Source organism: Watersipora subatra, chromosome 3 (assembly GCF_963576615.1).
Source record: "Watersipora subatra chromosome 3, tzWatSuba1.1, whole genome shotgun sequence".
In the NCBI taxonomy this organism is placed as follows: Eukaryota; Metazoa; Bryozoa; class Gymnolaemata; order Cheilostomatida; family Watersiporidae; genus Watersipora; species Watersipora subatra.
In genome coordinates, this window is record NC_088710.1 from 11,697,561 (window position 1) to 11,718,706 (window position 21,146).

The window sequence follows — 21,146 nt, forward strand, 5'->3', positions numbered from 1 at the left end:
TATGGTTGCTCGAAACGCCACAAACACTCACATGATAGCTGAAACTTAGGTTATGCTGCTATTGACCTTTTCAACTTTCAGCCAAAGTCAAAACTTGTCATATTTTATTAAATACATATTGTTAAATTGTAAGCAATTATTTTAATAATAAAAATGAATGCATAAATTATTGTTTTTATATCACATGATATAACATCCTTTCGCTTTTCGTCTGTCTTCGCAACCGCGTTTGGTGCGCCTTCGTGTGCGAGCCTCGCCAGACGGAAAGAGAAGGTCGTATTTTTGATGTTTTAGGTCGCCAAACATAGTTGCCTTCTGAAAGTTATAACATAAATAGAGAAAGCGGTTAATACGTCGAATTAAGTATCATCGTACTTTTGTGTTAATATCATTATTATTGAATTTTCCGCACTTGGGTAGTGCACAAAAGATTTTATGAGTACAATTTTTTAGTAATTGAGAACAGCGGTTCTAAATAAGAACTTTGTTTAAATGTGTTTGGTTGTTTCTTTAATTTTATCTACATGCGTTAAATATTTTTCATAATCGCAACTCCCTTATTGTTCGAGAAGACTGACAAAACATATTGGTTCTTATGTGTGGTATGTATACAGACCTGCCAACCCAAGAGTGGGGCAATGCGTGAGATTTAGTTTTGGGGCAGTTGATGTATCAATGATAGTATATATAAAGTTGTGGAAATTGGGGCAAAAATCTCACGCATTTTCATTTTTTCTTTGGGGTGATTGCGTGAGTCTCACGCCCAATGCGTGAGAGTTGGCAGGTATGTATGTATAGGTGTTTGCTCAGTGATGTAGTGCTACCCTAACTCTCCCTAACTAAGTTATGGTTAGAAAATTTGTGTGTTTTAAGTATAACTATAGCTGGAGTTGAAAAATTTTAGACTTTGCCAAATCTCATGGTACATTATAGCTCTATTTCATTGATTCAAGTACACTAATGTCATTATGGTCGACATTCAATGGCCATTGAATATAAAAGCAGCATACAGTACAATACAGTGATGTAAGGTTCATGTAACATGACTAAATTGTGATCCTAATTGGTCGTCTACGACAAAGGCTAAGATCACATTACAGCAAACCAATGGCAGTCATCATTTGTACTAAAAGACAAAGGTCAAAGACATTGATTTTTTTATTTTTTCAGCTTATTTATTACTACAGAAGTACTCATTTCTCATATCATATTCTTGATTTTAAAGCCCTGTAGGCTTTGGGCTTTAAAATCATGAATATGATATGAGAAATGAGCACATCTGTAGTAATAAATGAGTTGAGAAAATAAAAAACCATCGATCGACCAGGCCCCGAACCCCGCTGGGGGCTTAAAGTGCCCCCAGCTGTTCCAACCGCCACGTAGTGGCGGTGTAGTCTTGCTGCGACTTTTGGTCGCCTACATCCAATTATTTCAACTTTACAGGTATGGTTAAAAAAAGGTTAGCAAGACATCACTGTGTTTGCTCTTTGACGAGTATTATAACCTATGCTATCACAGTTGATCAGTGGCTCAATACCTTTAGCTGCACGCCTAACAAAAATTCTGTGTCTTTTCAGCTTTCTCATTTTCTTTAAGGTGCAACATGTTTTTTCTAATACTCATAACTGGCTTCGGAGAGACACAGCTCTTATTATATAGGAAAGATTAAAACATTAGCTTTAGTTACTTAAATTCATTGAGTAAAGAAATTTAGCCAATGGTAGCTACATTACCTTCCACTATTTAAAAGCTATTTCGAAACTTGAGTGAATGTATAGCATAAAAAGTAAAAAAAAATTTCTACAGTCTGTTTTAGCTATCCTCAAGCTTTCGAATATTTGAATTATGCTTTCGCCGGACACCCAGAAATAAACGAAAATCTTCATTTAAAAGTTAAAATGGTTAATGTTCTATGTGTTAATTAAGAATAAATTTTATGTGTGAAAACAGTGCATTCAGTAGTATTGTATAAGATAGCATCATCTGCAAACAAGCGACATGGTGATTGAAGAAAAGTTAGTTCATTTATGTATCTAAGAAAATGAAGAGGCCCGTAAATTAAGCCCTGCGGAACACTTGAACTTACAGTGGTGTGCATAAACTTGGAATCACCAGTTAAATCTTCAAATATGTATGTTTATATGCTGTTGTCTAAGAAATTCTTTGGAGTTAAGTGCCTCAACCCCATCAATATATATATCATTTGAAAGGGAAAATTCTGAAGAACAAGATGATGCCAAATATTCAAAAATATTCTCAGATTTTTATCGCTGGGGGTGGATCTACCGAAAAGCAGACTTATTGCAGGCTATGAATGTTGTTAGTGAAAATTGATAAAATAGGATACAAACAAACTCTTTCATACAAATTTGTGGCCCTGAAAAGGGCCGTTGGGTTATTGTTGGTCTTCAGAAGGACTGGTAAGGTGTCTTGAGCTGAGCATTAGTATTTTATTGGCCAGCCCTTGTTCTTGATCACCATCTGACACCGTCGAGGCATGCTGTTTACCAACTCTCTGAGCTCTTCAGGAGTGATGATGTGATGCCAAGCATGAATAATCTTCTCTATGAGCTCCCGTTTTGTCTTTGGTTTATCTTTGCTGACTATCACACCAATACGCTGCCAAAGATTTTCAATGGGATTCAGGTCAGGGCTTTGTGCTGGCCAGTCTTTTACCCTCACATTACTTCTGGTCATCCACTCCTTGACTCTCTTAGCACGGTGGCAGGGTGCATTGTCATCCTGGTAGTACCAAGGTTGGTCGTTGCTGGTGAACAGGCTCGGAGCACTTGGAAGCATGACATCTTCCATGGTCTTGATGTATTTGTCTCCATTCATCATGCCTTCACAAATGGAGAGTCTTCCCACACCAAAAGCTGTCATGCAACCCCATACCATGACTCCAGTAGGGTGCTTGATGGTTGGTAGCGTACAAGCCGGGCTGTACTCCTCTCCAGGTCGTCTCCTCACATAACAATTTCCAGAGTGGTTTTGGATGGTAAATGTTGACTCATCACTGAACAAGACCCTTTGCCATTGGGCTGTTGTCCAGAACCGTTTATCTTTAGCCCACTCTAGACGACGCTTTCGCTGTTTCTCAGAAACTAAGGGCTTGCGCCTTACCTTGCAGCCTTTCAAACCATTTGCAAGCAGTCTTCTTCGCACTGTACTGGGGTGAATCTCAATATCTCTGTTGTCCTTGATCTCCTTACAAAGTTGAGTACTGTTCAGATGTCTGTCAGCGAGGGATCTTCGTACCAGGTACCGATCTTCACGGATAGTCGTCTTCTTGGGTCGTCCAGCAGAGTAGGTGGGTTTAAGACTGCCATTGGTCAATGCATTGTTTGAAAGCACATCTTCTGCTGATCAGATTGATATATAATATCTGGCATGGCATCATAATTGGCGGGAAAATAGAAAGCAAATGGAAGATCCATTCGATATAGAGTGAACAAAACAATGTGATTCCAAGTTTATGCACACCACTGTACTCTCTTCATGCTAGGTTCATGACCTTCAATTTCTACATATTTGTACCTATCGCCAAAAGAAAGTCTAATATCCAAAAAAGCGAGACACTGTCAATTCCAATATTTGAAAGTTTAAACTTGAGTTCACAATAGTTAATAGTGTCACATCCTTTAGAAAATCTAATATTATTACATCCGGCGTGTGCTTTGAGTCATACAACTAAAAAGTTACTAATAGTATTATAGGATAATTTTTTTTTGCAAGACATGAGGAAACAATATTAGTAAGGAAAATTGGTCTGTAATTACTCGGTTGCTGTTTATTCTTCTTCTTGTATATTGGCTTAACTCTGCGAAGCTTTCAGACTGAGGGAAGTTTTGCTATTTCTAAGGAATATAATCCGTTGCATAGTTGCACGTGTTGTTGCATCATTGCTAATACTGCATAGTTCGCTGATGTTCAATTACTGGTTTTACAAATTAATTTTGCTAAAAGTTCATAATAATTTGAATATCTGTATTATAACACTAGGATGTTGTGCATATAAGACTTATCGCTTCAGAACTTCCAAATTCGTGTGCATTAAAGTCCACTCATGTTTTGTTTTAATAATGACTGCAAATTCAAATTTGTTTAAACAATTAAAATACTTGCATACATTTATTTTTTTTAAATAATGTAACGCTTAAAATTAGATTTAGCTCTCTGTTACACAACATGACCAATTGACGACAGATGTTACCCCATCTTGTACTTCTAACCAGCGTGCTGTTAAGCAGGGCTTCAATCTAATTTTCTTATGTGGTAACCTGAATTTGTTTCTGGCAATGCATCAAAAGTCAGAGATTTTTAGATATAGATCGGAAAGATGTTTATCAAAAATATTTTTTATTTCAGTATGTCGAGGTAAATTTATTCACTTATTTTGTTGCAGATAAATGTTCCTTGTATGGACCATAAAGCATTACATAATTTTGTTTATGCTTGTTTCATACAAATTACCACTCATTTCTCTTAACGGATACATATATGATGCACTGCCACACGTGTTTGCTGCTTATGAGCCTCTGTTCAGTTCAAATAACATCCATATAATTGTACAAATATAGTTTCTTAGCTGATGCTTATGAAAAAAATCAAAATGCTAGTCTATTTAGTAGAGTTTGTTTTTAAGTTCCCAGTCACAAACTCAACCTATGAGCGGATCACAGGTCGATTTTGTGGCTCTACCAATCTTAGTTCTGCAAGAAATAATTGACGATCCAACTGTTTAACTATTCAGTTATGAGTTGAACTCACAGAATATGCTTTGTCGGTAATGTTTAAGCGATGTAATTATTCATTCACTAAAACTAGTCTATTTCTATTAATAATGCTCAATAGGCATGTTATGGAACCAATTGTTTTGGTTAATAGTGTGTCAAAGTTTTTGGGTGTAATCTGGTTGTTAGAACCCTGTGAGATGATGAGGCAGAAGACAAGTGCCATTTAAGTAACGTCCACTCTAGGCATGGGCGATGCAGATCAGGAGTTGGCAAGTTTGCAAAAGGAAGCTGAAGAGCTCAAAGCTAGACTTCTTGCAGAGAGGTCCAAAGTTGCAGATAAAAGTTGTAAGGATATGTTTTTGTTACCTCTGCTCATTAATAATCTTGTATTCTTTCCATCGCTGCATCTTTGTTTTTTATTTCACTGAAACTAGTCTATTTCGTGATTTACAGTTAAGGAAGTGACAAGCTGTGTCGAAGGAATTAAAAATTACGCAACAAAAGTACGACGGCAGCTAAAAGGCCACACGGGAAAAGTTCTTAGTCTTGACTGGTGCAGTGATAGAAGGCATTTAGTTAGCACTGCTGAGGTACTGCCTTCTGAACTTTTCTCATTTACAGGTAACTTAGCATTTATCATCGATGGTAACATTTTGCTTTTTCTTATTGTAGGACGGAGGAATCATTGTATGGGATGCCTATACTAATTGCAAGGTAATAATCTAAAAAGCACTTATAAATATTTTGTTGTTCAAGGTTGTATGACCACATATGTGGTATGAACTTCAATGCCAAAATTGCAAACATCATGTTTCTAGCATGTGTTTCACATGCTTTTAGATTTATTGGCTTTTAGTGGCATTCGCCTCGTAAATATTGTGACTTGAAAATTCTGTAAATGACCTTTTATACTAGACTTGTACCCTCGCCATCCGGTGCACCATGATAGATCATCAGATGTAATAACTGTCTGCAGCATTATTCCGAAAGGCGGTAGGGTGGTCTAACGGCGCAGGTGTCCGTCTATCAACCTGATTGTTACGAGTTCAAATCTTGTGCAATGCAATCTTTTTTCCAACATCCAAGAAGCCTGGCTTCAGGCAGGCGGACATCGCTTTATTATACACTATGTTTCCATAGTGTATAAAAAAGCTATTATATTATAATATAATCCATAGCTCTATTATACACTATGTTTCCATAGTGTATAATAGAGCTATTAATAGTGCGGTTAATCTGCAAGTTTACATCATCCGTAAAATGGAATCGTCAAAAATCTGCAATTCAAGCGAGTTTTGTTACTCACAAATCTTTGTCGAATGTTTTATGCTTGCGAATGATGGCCATGGCGTTTGCAAATTATGCACAAGAACATGTGGTGCAAGCTATTCCATTTTAAACATTTTCCACACTTCAGAACCTGAAATTTTCTATTATACTTTGACGTAAGAGGGAGCAGCTATGACCTCTGGTGAAGAAATCATTCTCTTTTTTCACAAAGCTCTCATGGTGATCAGCATGATGCGAGTGTCTGGCAAAGGATTAATAAAGCCATTCTTGCACCTTGTTGGCGGATTGTGAACTCACTTGTTCTCACTTAATAGTGTAGAGCATAATATCTTTTGAGCTCTTAACATTTGGTCCGTTGACATCAAGTCGAGCTATGCAAAAGTACCTGTCAATACAACTGTGATTACACTTCGTACATCCATTTAACAAACAAGATTTCAGCACAGGTGGCAACAGGGCTATGATGTATTCAATATATTTTGCAAATCGTGTTTTGCATTAATTTCAACATTATTATTTCATTATATAACTTTTGCAAGATGAAAATTTTCATCTCAGCAAAATGTTTTAATCAAAAACATCATCCAAGTCGTGGCCACTCACAGTTTCAGCTCATATAATAGGACAAATTACTCTACTGCAGTAAACTCAAACAATGGTTTATCGATGTTTGTGCAGCACACATTCATGTTTCTCTTTTCCGTGTATGGCAGTTTCCGCAACTGCGCCACTGATGTCGCCGCATAAACATCCTGTAATCGATAAAACAAATGTAATAAGTATATGTCCTTCATTGATTTGGGATTTTAGATGCTTTCAATTTGAGAGTTAAATAGATTGAGAGTGTAAAATTATATAATGAACAAAGGTTTAACAAAAGCATAAGTACGCCAAGCCAGCAATTCGAAGCTTTGTTTCTAGGAGTTAAAGATGAGCATTGATCAATCCATTTTCCTCACTTTCTACTAGTAAGAAAGAAGTGAGTTAAATTCTAATCATAAATCTAATTTACTAGCTAAAACTGCCAAAGAAAATTTGAAGCAAATATTATAGCCAGGTGAAACGATTAAAAAGTTATGAAATGATGATTGGTGGTAGCAAAAAGTTATAATTTTTTCCATTAGTAAATGTATTCGTGAGCAGTAAAATTATTTCCTTTAGTTTAGTGTATATATATACAGTGATGATACAAATTATGGAACCGCCTCTAATTTTCGTTACATAGCAATGAATTCTGAGTTGTTTTTGTTTTTATACAATCAAAATTTTACATAACTGTACAAAATTATATATCATTTGAATCATCACAATGTTGGCTTTTTAATAAATTTAAATTAAAACCACATCGTATTTTCTATAAAAATATTATTAGAGGATTACTGAAAGCTGTCAGAGAGTCACTATACAGTTGTCATTTCTATTAAATAGTGTCTGACCAAAAGTCATAAAATAACATATTTCTTTTCTTTGAAATGGCTTTTATTGGGAATTAACTTAAAAACAAGGTATAGTAGCTTTGAAAAGAGCTGTTTTGTTCCTGAAGTTGATCAATACTTGGTTGGCCAGCCTTTGTTATCAATCACTGCTCGGCAGCGCCTGGGCATACTATCTGTCAGCGTCTGAAGCTCTTCAGGTGTAACTATTCGATGCCAGGCCAGGATTGCACAATAAGCTCCATCAATCTTCTTTTATTAGTTGGTTTGTATTTAGTTACAAGATTGCTTATAATTCTGCTCCACAAATTTTCCATTGGGTTAAGGTCTGGTGACTGAGAAGACCAAGTCAGAGTGTTAACGTTATTGTCAGCAAACCACTTTTTTACTCTTCTGGCTGTGTGGTATGGAGCATTATCTTGCTGAAGCAGCCACTCTCTATCAAACAGACTTCTAGCAGATGGTATCATCACACTTTGTAGTACTCCACAATATTTTTCTGCATTCATCATACCATCAACAAAATCTAATCTACCAGGACCAGCAGCGGAGAAATAACCCCACACCATTACTGAGGTGGGATGCTTTATCATAGGTAAAATACATTCTGGTTTAAACTCTTCATCAGGTTTCCTTCTTACATATGGTAATTGTTGCCAGAGTGATTTTGCACAGTAAATGTGCCCTCATCGCTGAATAATACTGCTCCCCAGTCTTCTGGTGACCAATTCACATGATCTTTTGCCCATTGTAGATGAGCCTTTTTTGCCGAGATGATAACAAAGGTTTTCTACGAGCTTTACAGCCTCGTAAGCCATTATCTCTCAATGATTTGCGAACAGTTGATGGTGCTAGTTCTGTACCTGTTGATTATTTTAACTCACTGGCTAGCAGAGGACTGGTTAGATGTCTATCAACCAAAGAAAGTCTCACTAGGCGTCTGGTCACTCGATCTATTGCTAGCTTTTTCCTTCCCCTACCAGTCCTTTCTTCAACTTGACCAGTTTCCTTCCAGCTGCAGATTATTGTAAATACACCTTTTTAGAGCAATCTACCTCCCTTGCAATTCCCCTCTGTGATTTCCTTTGCTGATGAAGGTGAATTATTGCAGCACGCCTTTCTTTCGTGAGATGTTGAGGCATGATGATGAAGTTATTAGTATGAATTTGCTGAGAGCAGAAGGACTTTTCAATACTACTTGGGTTACGTTGCATAATGCACGTCTCACTCAATGCAATTGTTGTCTTAGATGATTGTTAAACTGAGCAGACCAAAGAATTTGGAAATTCTAGACATCATTAACTAGACTACTGTTTTTGCAAAAAGTGACTTGTTATGAGACACCCTGACTAGTTGCACTTTTAACTGCACTAGCGATGGTATTATGTTTGGATGCAGAAAAAAATAAAACAATGCGACAGCCGATAAAATTCCCTTTCTAATGATATATAACTTTTCATATTTGGACTGAATATAACTAATATGAGAGCCATTACAGCGCATTATTTACTAAAACTCAAAGGCGGTTCCATAATTTGTATCACCACTGGATATATATATGTGTGAGACTCAAAGTTAAAGGTTAATTTACTTCCATTCTTCGCTCTTCCTCTGCAGCATAACGCTGCTGACGCCTGTCAGCTCTAACCATAAGCTGTCTTCCCCAATCTTTAACCACCTGGTGCTCAAAAAACTCTTGAGTCACCTTCGCTGGCACTGGAAGCATTGTTACAATTATGTTGTTCGTCAATAAAACGTGTCGATGCAGTAATTCAGTAAATTAACGATATCAATTAATTCAGTCGTTGATGATGTCAATGCAAGATCTAGTAATTGAGTTTAATCTCTAACGACAAACACAGACAACACATTTTACTAGCAATAACATTTATCATGACCTATATAATAATTTTGTGCTGATGATTGTCTAAGAAGAGATCTTATATTTGTTGCTTGTGGGCTCTTCTCATATGTATGACTATACACGTCACGAATAAAGCACCTGCTCGAATCTGAGCATTTCAAAAAATGATCTCATTCAAACGCTTATATTTCTAGACAGGGTCAGTCCACAAAGACAAAATTGACATCAAATCGTAGCTGATGTTTTAGCCTTTTATTGGTCTGAATTTCATTTGATTGAAATTGTTGACGTAATCACATCTTTAATAAGCAATTAAGCTGATTATTCATTTACAAATGAACTTTCAAAAGTGTTACAGTAGTGGTATTGTCTGCTAACATTTGCAACTAGTGCATGATTGGCAAGTATAACGGTGTTGTTGTTTGTACTGGTAGTCCAACCACTGTATTTGTAGGAGCATGTGATATCATCCGGTATAAAATGGCTCATGGCCTCTTCCTACGGTCCCTCTGGTAGTGTTGTGGCTTGTGGGTAAGTTCACACTACTCATAACAGATCTGTCTAATCAGACAGCTCTGTTATGCATTACTCTTGCGTTGTGCTCCATCGTCATTAGACTGTAGAGTTGCCCCGATTTTGGTATCGGTGCCGATATGGGTGTTGAGTATCTGAATCGGTATTGGCCGATCTTTTCTTAAAAAATCTGAAACTTCAGATACTTTTTACAGATCACCTATTTAGCAGAAAACAGTATTTTACCCTGCTACACTAATAAAAATCATCAGCTTCAAGTTCCTTACTTTTACCTAATGAATTCCTGGCCTGTCACACAATCTATTTCATGTCTATAGCCTGATCAACAACAACACAGCTGAGGAACATTTTTGCTTTAGTTAAGATGTAATCACAAAGTGTGGTATTTCCAATTACAGCGGTAGGATTTAATGCAGCCAATCACGAACAAGATTAGAAAGATAAGAAACAAGAAGGCTGTGTAATATTTCTATTTACTAGCATTACAAAAGTAATTTGAGCAGTCAATGCATAAAATTATCTATCACTCTCTTGATCCTGATGATGCAATGTATCGTTTGTATCGTACAAAATATAGTAACTCCAGTGGCTTATCGGTATTTAGCCTGTCCTCCATCATCTGTGGCAAGTTAGTCCTTCTTCTGTACGACTGGCTTTCATTGATAGTGATAGGAGAAAGAGACTTCTTACTAAGGGAATTGAATCACTAACGGTAATTAAAGAATAGAGAAAGTGTGATATTATTATGCTTTATTGTTTATCTTGAGGTGTTGACTGATGTTCTAAAAAAAGAATCAAGGAGATTGACCAACCAGAAACTGAGATATAGCCAGCCAAACACAGGTCTACCAAAATACATAAGTGTTTTGGTAATACTCATATCAGCATCAATATGTGACTTATAAAATCGACCTGTGTGCCATTGGTCAATTAAGCCAACTAATGCGCTCTCCTATAACAATCACAGCGTTTTAATTGGTTTAATCCCTGGACGTATAGAACAATCAATTTGGGCCTAACAATCATTGCTCTGAGAATTTCGAACCAGTCCCTCTGACGTGTAGATTAGTTTTAGCATTAAATAATTACACGGATCTATTATTTCGCAACATTTCGCTATCTTGCTAGCTCGGCTCAGTTTTGTTGTTCTCCCACTTAGCTTCCCTATTCAGACGCATCTTTAGCGCTGTTCAGATTTTTTTTATCTATAGCTAATAAATGGCATCAATTAAATCAATCATCAATCTCGGTTATCATTTATAATTTTCTACAAATTATATTAGTTACATCATTTATTCTATATGCAGTTATATTATTATTCTGTATAATATGCCTTATGATTATTATATTAATCATAAAAATAATCATAGATAAGATAATAGATAAATAGAAGAATCAAATGTTATTGTTTTTTTTTCTTACAACAAGAGCAGCAAGGCTAAGTTTTTTTTTTTAAATTATGGCTGTAGTGAACTTACAGTCTGTTAATAGTGACGATAATCATGAAAATCAACTGAATGCTGCAGTAGGTACACAGTAGAAAGATGGTGAATGAACAAAAATTCACATTCCCATTTCTTATTCTAAACAAACTGCAAATCACGGATATCGTATAATATAGACTATACATGCGCCGTTCATTGAACAGAGGATCTTCGGAGTATATCCGTGGAGATCGAGTTAAAATTTGAAGCACAATAGTCAAATTCTGCTCTTCTGTTTTGAAAAATCATGGCAAGAGGTTGTGGGCAACTGCCTTTACCACACAATGTTTGCTTGGTTTTCCTGAGAAACCAGAGCTAGTCTGTAAATTCTTTACTATCGCGAAAAGCGTTTCACATCTCGTAGCCTAAAACAATCAGTAAACGTAATGGTGGTAAGGGTACGCAACTCCGGCACATGTCCAATATGTCGATTCATACGTCACAATTCTCGGGATTTTCGAAGGGTTTTTCCTTTGATTCGTTATTAGGTAGACCTGTGTTTGGCTGGCTATATCTCAGCTTCTGGTGGGTCAATCTCCTTGATTCTTTTTTAGAACATCAGTCAACACCTCAGCATAAATAATAAAGCATAATAATATCACACTTTCTCTATTCTTTAAAAGAAACATTGATTTGCTCTAAACTTGTACAGGCGCAGCAGTTCGTTCAGCAATAGAAGAGAGACTTATGCCAGTATGTTAATATACATATACATGTATATAAAAATATATAAAAAACTTTGTTTCTGTAAATACATTAATATTCTTTTTTTTGCATTATATTTACATTTCCATAATAAAATGAACAATTATCTATGCAACACAAAGGATCTGAATCGGATTATTTTTCAATAAGAATCGGTATATCGGATCAGTATCTGAATCGGCTAGTGAATTTAGAATCGGGGCATCTCTAACCATTAGTTGATTTTCATTGGATAAAATTAATCTAAAATTCATGTACATGTACTTTGGCCACTATTTTTAGAGGAATGGATAACCAGTGTACCCTGTACCATGTTGGTTTGGATGACCAAAACCCTATCGAAAATAAGAAATCTATCTCTAAGCACTCCAGCTACCTCTCAACATGCAAGTTTTTCAACTCTGACAACCTGGTCAGTGTTTCGTTACGTCGTGTATGCAGTCTTGAGTAAAGACAAATACGTTGATAGGTGGTGCTTTTTAATTGCAAATCATGAGTTTTGATTTTTGATCCGCGTAGATTCTCACAGCCAGTGGGGATGGCACATGTACACTCTCAGATGTTGAAAGTGCTACTGTAATTCAGAGCTTCGTTGGACATCTGGCTGATGTCACAAGCCTCGATATCTCCCCCACTGAGTGCTACACCTTTGTTTCTGGGGTAATTTCTTAGAGATCTCTAGTTATATTTGTTTCACCGAATCGATGACAATATAGGGCTTCTGGTATGTAAATGCAGTCAGCAAATGTATAATCATGCAGCTTTTTAGTCATATTTTGTAGGCTTTCACTGAACTTCTTTATTTAATGCATTCAGAGTGTTGATGGAATGGCAATGGTGTGGGATGTGAGAAGCGGGGAGTGTATACAAGCGTTCGATGGTCATGAGTCAGACGTGAACACTGTCCGGTTTCACCCGTGTGGAGAGGCATTCGCGACAGGCTCCGATGATGCAACCCTCAGAATGTTCGACTTGCGTGCAGATCGAGAAATCTGTTGCTTCCAACGCCAGAGTATCTTGTTTGGATGCAATTCTGTAGACTTCTCAACAAGTGGTACGCATGTTTATATTTAAATACTGCTACGCGATTGATGTAGGTGAATGGGCCACATGCGTGTTTAATATGAGGTAAATGAATTATTCTTTACTGTTTAATAACCAGACATAAGGCTTTGACAACCATTACACGTAACTTCAGTGTCCCAAATTGGAGTGTGTTTCAGTTCTTGTTTCACTTTGGGAATTTACTGCCAAGCAATCAACATTTCAGTCGACTTGGTGGTTGAGAGTCGCAGAGGTAATCATATCTTCCTGGCTCTTGTAGGTCGTCTCTTATTCGGTGGTTACAATGACTACGCGGTGCATGTATGGGATGCGCTTAAGGTGGAGAGGGCTGCGATTGTGTATGCACATGAGAATAGAATCAGCTGCCTGAAAACCTGTCCGGATGGAACAGGATTTTGCACTGCTAGTTGGGACCACACACTAAAAGTAAGGTGCAGTAAAATCTGATCTTTAAACTTGGGTTTTATTAAAGACAATAAACATATGTGCAAGATTATATATTAGCTTGAAATCTAATGATCTGAGAGTTCATATGACGAGTATTGCGATATGGCTGCTACTTCTTGTACATTCAGCACAATTCAGGTATGGAATGCATTGCTCACATTTTTTTTCACTAAACAGTTTGGCATAGAGCAGTTGAAAGTTGAATGTCTTTCTTGTTACCACCAGAGGCCTGTTCTGAGACTAGAACTTCAACCTGGTGTTAACAAGTCAGGTGGTTTAGACCAATGGAGACAATTAGGTTAAATAGTATTTGTAAGCTATTGATGAGTTCTTAAGTTTTTTACTCAAAATACACTACCTTGTATTGATAGTTAGTGCAAAATCTCTGCATTGCAGTTGTAATTACATGTACTTGCGTGACCTGATGTACTTAGAAACTTCTGATAATTAAAATAATATAATTTTCAGAGTCTAATCATAGAAATCTTGAGAGTATGTTTTGTTGTGTTGTTCTTACTATATGTTTTGTTGCAGGTCTGGGCATAATCACTGGTGGCTATGTTGCTCTTCCCTTCTTGCCTTTCTCTCCGAGAGATTGAGTTCGATAGTTTTTAGTAAATTTTGTTCATAGGCAGTGTCTACTCCAATAGCAATGCACGCTATTATGCATTACTACAATATAAAGCTGATGGATTATATTTTTATTGTTCTAGTCAGTATTTGCATGATAAGTTTTGTATTTCTTGTCTTTATTGTGCTAGCAGATATGTTTGTGACACAATTTCATTTTTTACCAACTGGTATGGCAGTTGCTCTCTAGTCATTATTTTTTTCATGAAAGTTATTTTTTAATTTGAACTGATTTTTGCTTGTTTTAGTCTATAATATCCAAAGTTGGATGTCGCTGCAATATAGTAATTGTTGTTGAACAACGGTGTACAACTTGTGAGAAAGCATCCTTAGAATTTGCTTCTAGCAACAATCCTGTCCAAATAAAGAACAAGCTTGAGCGTATAGTTTCAAATCCTTACTGGAGCACGCCGGAAGCCTTCATTGACGGAGCCTTTGAGTCAACAAAGAATGTTTTATTTTGCTTCAGCGATACTAACACCATTCCCCAAATAGCGTAATACCCGATGTCGCGATTGGCAGAAAGTTGAAAGCCAACTAATCATCCGTTTTACTCGACCCAAATGCTGAATGGTTTCATAAGAGATGTTGGGAATTGCACTTCACCTTACTGCTAACGCATGCCAAAAATGTGACTTTGATAAGCCAGTCTTATAGCATGTATATGAACTATCGCCCAGAAAATACCGTAATACCCCTAATTGAATGCCAGCCATGGCACTCTATTTTTCAATTCTTCGTCTAGAGTGGCGGTCAATTGGAGGTGGCATTCAAATAGAGGCCGGCGTTGTATTTTTCAAATGGCTTGTCAGATATTTGGGAAGATAAATTTAGCCCTTATACAGGTGTAGCAAATGTCGCCTATATTTTGTCCTTTTCCGGTGGAGCGAGATTAAACCTTTTTGATGCAATAAATCTGCTAACTTAGCTCCAATTTGATAAAGATCTTTTAATAAATGTGCATTGCGAAACCGAGAAAAAATTTCTATCAATTGATAGGCCTATATATTGCTTGCAGTTAGTCGACGATGATATTATAGCCTGGATCCTGCTTTGCAACTTGTTTGAGATTTCAATTATTAGTTCATTCTAATTTTGAAGACGTTTTTATTTTATATCTATATGTAATATTTACCATCATATATGTATTATATATGTTAATTAAAAGACCATTGCACTAATTGATATGTTTACTCCAGTTTGCATCAAAACTAGCTTTTTATGTGCAATAGAAGAAGAGTTACAAGCGTCGATCAATCGTACGATCAGATTACTGCAATGATTGTAATAAAAAAGGTTGCAATAATTATGACACGAAGTTCCTACCATTGTCATCATGGAACAGAGCTTTCGAGATAGCAATGATGGCCCTGAAGAAGGCCGAGGTAGGGAAGGGAAACTAATGAAGGGACTATAGTCGTACTCATATTTATAGGCTGCCAGCGTGCATAATAGAGTTCTCTGGATTTAACAACAATTGCCATTCTAACTTTCAAACTCGGATGAGAAAGTGTTATTTGTAATTGAAATAAATTAAGAGAAAGAAAATAAAACAACTGTAAACGGTTTTCATACTTTTTCAAACAACTTTCAGATTTCATATCATGAGAAAAATGTTTCGTGCAGATCAAATAAATGAAATAAAACAACTATAAAAGGGTTTAAATATGAATGTGAAATAATTAGCTAAATTAAGCCTGTTTTGCTTTGATTACAATAAGAGATCATTCGGTATTGATACAATTAACACAAACTGAACAACAAAATAAAAATTCTGCATATATTGAATTAATGTTAGCAATTTTTGCATAGAAGTGTGTGTGTGCATGCGTGTGTTTACACACACCGTTTGTACACAGAACCATTTGTAACCACACAACCTTGTGTGTGTACAAAAGGTTACTGTTCCACCAGAAGCTATCCATCAAAACTCTGAATACGGCGATACTGGTACCTCTCAATACTGGTACAAATGTAAAAATGAGATATCGTTCTGTCTTTGTATGACCAAACAGTGAGAGAATGTACAGGCCATTCCAACTTTCGATAATACAATTGTCCACATAAAAATATCGACGTACACAGCGATTTAGCAATTAGGTCTTACAAAAAACATGATGTAGAAGTTCACGAAAACGCTAAAAAGCATCATGTTCGTGTTTTATAGAGTTAATAGAATTCATAGAGTTTCAATTAAAACGTCATTTAGCGTGTGCATGCGCTTATACGATAGTGTCTCTGATAATGTTCCGTGTAGTTTAGTGGTAGATCTCATGGTTAAAAAACTTGCGAACGCATTCTCCGTGAGTTCAAATTCATCAGAACACAGAATTTTAATGAGAAGATTTTAATAGCTGGACATACCGGAGCACAGATGACAGAAAACAGACGACAAACTTTAAGAAATGCATATATCGATGGTTGTTTAATAATAGCAAATTTTTATGTTAATCAATTATTACCATACTGTTTTAATATCTGCATGTTACTACATGAATACTTAAAAAATTGTTAATACTCGTATTACGCAATTAGTTACTGTCAAATGTTTTTGTTTTCAAAATAGTTTATTGTGGCAACAGTGACCTAATTATTGTGCAGCTACTCGGCTGTGGATTTTTCCCTTAGTTTGCTATATAAACTTTCAGCTTTGCCATTGCTGGGTTTGTTACTGTTTTGCGCTGTGTGTTATAGTAACAATCAAAATATTTCATTTTTAAACTAGCGTTTCTTGATTTCCCAAAGGAAAGTAGCGTATAAAGTTTTTGGCGCTGTCTTTGACATTGTGTAATCAGCAAGTGTATCATATTCACTATAAGCGCTGTTGGCCGAACATACAAGAGTTATTGCGATTGGCTTACTAGGGTGTAAAAGTTGGGATAAGGCACCTACGAGTCTGTTGATCGGCTTGCCTTCAAATCTATTTATCGGCTCAACTTCGAAACTGTTTATCGGCCGTTCTCGAGTCCGTTTATCGGCTCGCCCTCGATTCTTTGTGTGCTAGCCCGTAAGTATGTTTATTGGCTCGCTTTTGAGTCTGTTTATTGGTTTGCCCTCGAGTCTACGGAGTTCACCCTGAGTTGGGAGTAGCCTACCCTTGCCTAGTAAGGTTTACTTCATGATGCTATCAAACAATATGCTGTAAATCTGCAAATTTATAAGTCATATAATGATAATCTATTAAATGCTACAAAGATTTATTCAGGAACAAGTGACTTAAATGAACCATACTTATATTACATGCGGAAACAAAAATTATTGTTAAAACAAAAATATTTGCATTGGTTGATCATTTTGCTGCGTTGTGATTGTTGCTTTTCATAAAACAAACATCTTCTGGTTGTCCAATACCTTTCACAATGTCTTCCAACCTCAACTCTTTTTCTGTGCGGCATAACTAGTCGATATTACCATTTAAGCAATTTTTTGGCAAAGCAAAACTTTTGCGCATTGCATTTAGCACAAATGTATTACGGAAAAGTTGCGCTCGATAAACGTAACCTTTGTACTGTCATAAATGTAAACCGTTTTATATACATGTACTTCGAAGTATCAAGACTGTGTTAAACAAAGAACTGATATTAGCCTGAAACAGTTATTAATTATTTCTATAGTGTTGCTTTCAGATTTTTAACAAAAAAGCCAAAAGCTTTGGAATTGGACATCAAGAGAATTGATTGTTATTGATGTAAACGATTCATTATTAATACAAATTTGTGGACACTTCCATTGATCTTTTGATATTATGGTTTCATAAAGATCAAAGATTGTCAAAGTGGTGTTCAGATGGAGGTGGTGTACAAATAAAGGGTGGCGCTCTATTTTCCAACTTTTGTGCCATAGTGGCGGTCAAATAGAGGTGGCGTTCAATTAAAGGTTTTACAGTAGATGCTAACAATCTCCAGGGGCGGATCTAAAAAAAAAAGTGTTCGGTGCAAAATTTGTGTAATACATCTAGGGTAGGAGAGGGTGCGCAAGGCCACCTTCTTGCCTGGCCCCGCGCTAGCGGAACCTTTTGAAATTTAGGCATCTTAGAATGAAGGAGAGGTGTGTTTGAGCCCAAAAAAGTGTAATCATTTGTTTGCAGCAAACAACAAGTTTATAGGTAAAGATTGACATTAGATATGATTAATTAAATTCGTGTTTTATAATGATTACTATTCTATGTATGTCAAGATTACATGTAAACAGAAAGTTAACAAACAATTGTGCTATAAAATAAAATCAAGACAAAATCAATCACAAAACCTCAACAACCATTTGGTTTGCCTTTGCAGAAATAAGCCATAATTTTCGCAAACTACCATGAAAATTGTTTTTAGTATTAGCTACACAACGATGCTCTTATAAAACAGACATAGTAGGGCATACCTTTTGGAAATGTTGTTTTGTTGTTGAAAGAAATGATCCAAAGTTCGTTTTTGGCCTTCTCAGATATTTTGCTTTTAAAATTGCTTGTAGTATTTTTTTCAAAAAATTTGTGGCTCAATTGGAGATGTCTATTGAGACCACCCTCGTTTGTTTTTAAGCAAAACAAATTCAGGTCAATGTTATTAAAACTTGATCGTTATAATGGGCCGTACTAGGCCGTTTTTGTTCATTTCCTCCCAAAGCAAGTTTTCAGTGAAATGAAATGTAATTCACTCAATTCTTGATAGATTTAACAAGAAATTTTAATTTTTCCGCCATATTTAGGGTGGTATATTTGCACCATATGCACCACAGTAGATCCGCCCCTGATCTCTGACGGCAAACTTAAAAAAAGCATGCCATCTAATTAATGAGAAAAGCTGACAACTTTCAAATCTTCAAATCCTTACATCTCACAAACAATTGCTTATCAATCCAACTTACAATTTCTCAGAAGTATGTCAAGAATAACCCTTCTTATGAAACTGTTTGCGGATTGTGGATTTGTCAATTACAATAATTTGGTAAGTCATGGCATGGTCAGAGATGAGCCATATTGACTCAAGTTACTACACATGCTGTTTGAGAACTAAACATTTCTGAGGTACTTATTGAGCATACTGGTATCTGGAAGCCGTTAGTTAGTCGCACAAAAAGATTACGGAAGGTGGTCTGCTACTGCTCTGTAGCATGTTACTTTCCAAATCCCGATCAGAAGACCAATTTCATGGAAACCAGAAAAGGTAGTAAGAGGATCGAAGCTAAAAGATGGTGATACTAATTGGTCATTCCATTAGGTTAATAGCTATAGCTGGACAAATCGAACTCCAGACACCAACTTTGAGATTTATATATATAGATTGACAGTCTTTGAAATGGCTGCTTCTAGACATTCAGGGTATATACAAACTTAAAAAGTGCATGTAATACATTTATATAATATTTTAACAAGACTAATAATGTTCTGACAAGTCTAACAAGACGAATAACAAGACTAAGGCGGCCAAAAAGCAGATATCTTGACAAGTGAGCAATCAGGAGAACCTTACGACGCTGAAATCACATATCAGTTTTAAGCAAGTCATAGGAATGGCATAGAGTTATTTTTATTGTGGATATTAGGTAGAGCAGGTCGTAATACCTGTTTTGGTTCTGATCTCAAAACTTCTTATTTGCCAGGCAAATGCCTTGCCAATTTAACTATTCGAGAATGATAGATGAAAGTGAGCGATATATGTTGCTATCTGGGTGAAAACACGCTACCGCTCTTCGTGATGGCGCAACGTCACGAAGAGCGTTAGCATATTTTTATGCTGTGCTCAACCATGATAGCAAGTACTTAGCTCCTATTGGTAAGCTTACTCAAATTAGCCATTGCTATGTGCCATGCTAATGGCAAGCGGCAGACAACTACATTACCTTTCAATGTTGGTAAGCTAGTTTTTAATACCCTTACAATGCCAGGCATTCCGTTAGGGTTCTATATATTAAAGAGCATGAGAGCTTAGTCTTTTAAAATGGGAGATGGCCGCACTGATTAGAGGGATTACAGGGCCTTTGAGATAGCTAGGATCACAGATTTTAAGAGGCAACATAATAAATAGTAAAGGAATCCCATACCATGGATACCAAACGGTATGTAGCCATGAATTTATACAGTATACTTGCAGTAAACCTGGTGATGCCAGGGATTTCTTTCATTCTCAATCAGATGGTCTGTAATTGGGTATTTAAAAGTCTCATGAACGAAATGAAGTTTTGAAAGTAAATATCTTAGCATCTTGGCAGATGGCAGACGACACAGAGCATGTGCATGTGAAGTTTAGATGAATTGGCCAAAATTATGGAAACGCATGGCGTTTCCACAGACTAACAGACAGACTAATACTTGCACAGAAAATGACAAAGAATAATTTATTAATATAGATAAGAATACACTTCATAAAAATCAGAGCAATGCTTACATTATTTTGACCAAGTAGGTATCTTTTAAAATAGTAATTTACAACACAAAAATGTCTATTATTGCTTAAGTTCTTAAAATTGCTCAAAATAAGCATGCATGCATTTAATGAGTTACTGTTATATTTTTCTGTAATTTCACAATCAACCATTAGAGTGCAGAACAATTACACATGACTGGCATAGCCAAAGTTTTTTGGAAAGGGAACAAAAAACTTTAGTCCAATTAGCAAGATAAAATATTGAAAAGACGAACACTGTAAGATACTCTAGCAGAAATACAAATGCTGTTTTCATGTATTGATATAACTCAATAAATTATTGGAGTCTGAGGTACATCAATTTTGTATGATACAATTACGAATTACAGGAGAGGTTGTAGTATGCGCAATAAACTGCTGGTCTGGAGGCATCAATACACTGCTTGCTGTTGAAGTCTTTACTGAAAGTTTTCCAAGTTTTCTTTGGCCTCTTGTGAAGCAGCTCACAAAAGTATTCTATAAAATCTAAAAGCCAAGAATAGATTGTTTTTCACACAAAAAATTTCATAAAAGTTAAAACTTTTAGCAGAAATTTTGTAGCAACA

The 21,146-nt window shown here is 36.1% G+C and overlaps 1 protein-coding gene across 1 annotated transcript; it reads left to right on the plus strand.

Moving 5' to 3' along the window:
• Positions 1 to 261: 261 nt before the first annotated feature.
• LOC137390153 (guanine nucleotide-binding protein subunit beta-5-like) lies at positions 262 to 15,373 on the plus strand. The gene is made up of 10 exons (XM_068076431.1): positions 262 to 602; positions 4,923 to 5,081; positions 5,190 to 5,326; positions 5,409 to 5,450; positions 9,778 to 9,854; positions 12,329 to 12,458; positions 12,566 to 12,706; positions 12,863 to 13,100; positions 13,371 to 13,537; positions 14,093 to 15,373. Exons 2-10 carry the CDS (start codon positions 4,982 to 4,984, stop codon positions 14,102 to 14,104), a joined length of 1,044 nt encoding a protein of 347 aa, XP_067932532.1. The 5' UTR covers positions 262 to 602; positions 4,923 to 4,981; the 3' UTR covers positions 14,105 to 15,373.
• Positions 15,374 to 21,146: the final 5,773 nt, after the last annotated feature.